Here is a 543-nt window from a genome sequence, read left to right on the forward strand (position 1 = left end):
TGCCCGGAGCCAGCGCCGCTTCGCCCGGCCGGCCAGCCCCGGCCCCGGCCCCGACGGGCAGCGCTCACAGCCGGGCTCGGCCCCGCGCGGCCCCGCTCTGCCGAACAGGCTCCGGCGGCACGGCTGGGGCGGCCCGGCCCGCCGGCCCGGCAGCACGGCCGCCCCCGGCAGCGGGGACTCGCGGCGCCTCTTCCGCGGCGCCTTCCCGGCGCGGGGGATGCGCTGCCGCTCCATGGCCGGCCGGGAGAAGCGGCGCTGGCTCCGGGAACACCGGCGCTGGCCCCGAGCGAACCCGCCCTGCCCCGCGGCCCCTCAGCCGACACCGCCCCTCGCCCCCCGCCCGCATGCGCGGGGCGGCCGCCCCGGCCCGCCCTGAGGGCCCGGACCTGGCGGGGACCCCTCCGGCCGTGCCGGGCTGATCCGAGCCCGTCCAGCCTGGCCCGGGACCCTTCTGACCCTGCCAGGATGATCCGAGCCCGTCCAGCCTGGCCCGGGGCCCTTCTGACCCTGCCAGGATGATCCGAGCCCGTCCGGCCTGGCCCG

General features: G+C 82.0%; 1 protein-coding gene across 4 annotated transcripts in view; it reads right to left on the bottom strand.

The window, feature by feature from the left end:
* Positions 1-301, bottom strand: part of MEIKIN (meiotic kinetochore factor) — a 12,112-nt gene extending 11,811 nt beyond the window's left edge. For 3 of the 4 annotated variants that reach the window (XM_027643100.1, XM_027643103.1, XM_027643102.1), the window contains exon 1: positions 69-301. In XM_027643100.1, coding sequence (XP_027498901.1) covers positions 69-234 — 166 coding nt within the window. In that variant the 5' untranslated portion in view covers positions 235-301. The remainder of the gene's footprint in view (positions 1-68) is intronic. The other variant, XM_027643101.1, reaches the window with a different exon arrangement.
* Positions 302-543: the final 242 nt, after the last annotated feature.

This window comes from Corapipo altera, unplaced genomic scaffold (assembly GCF_003945725.1).
Source record: "Corapipo altera isolate COAL_440 unplaced genomic scaffold, ASM394572v1 75, whole genome shotgun sequence".
Taxonomy (NCBI): Eukaryota; Metazoa; Chordata; class Aves; order Passeriformes; family Pipridae; genus Corapipo; species Corapipo altera.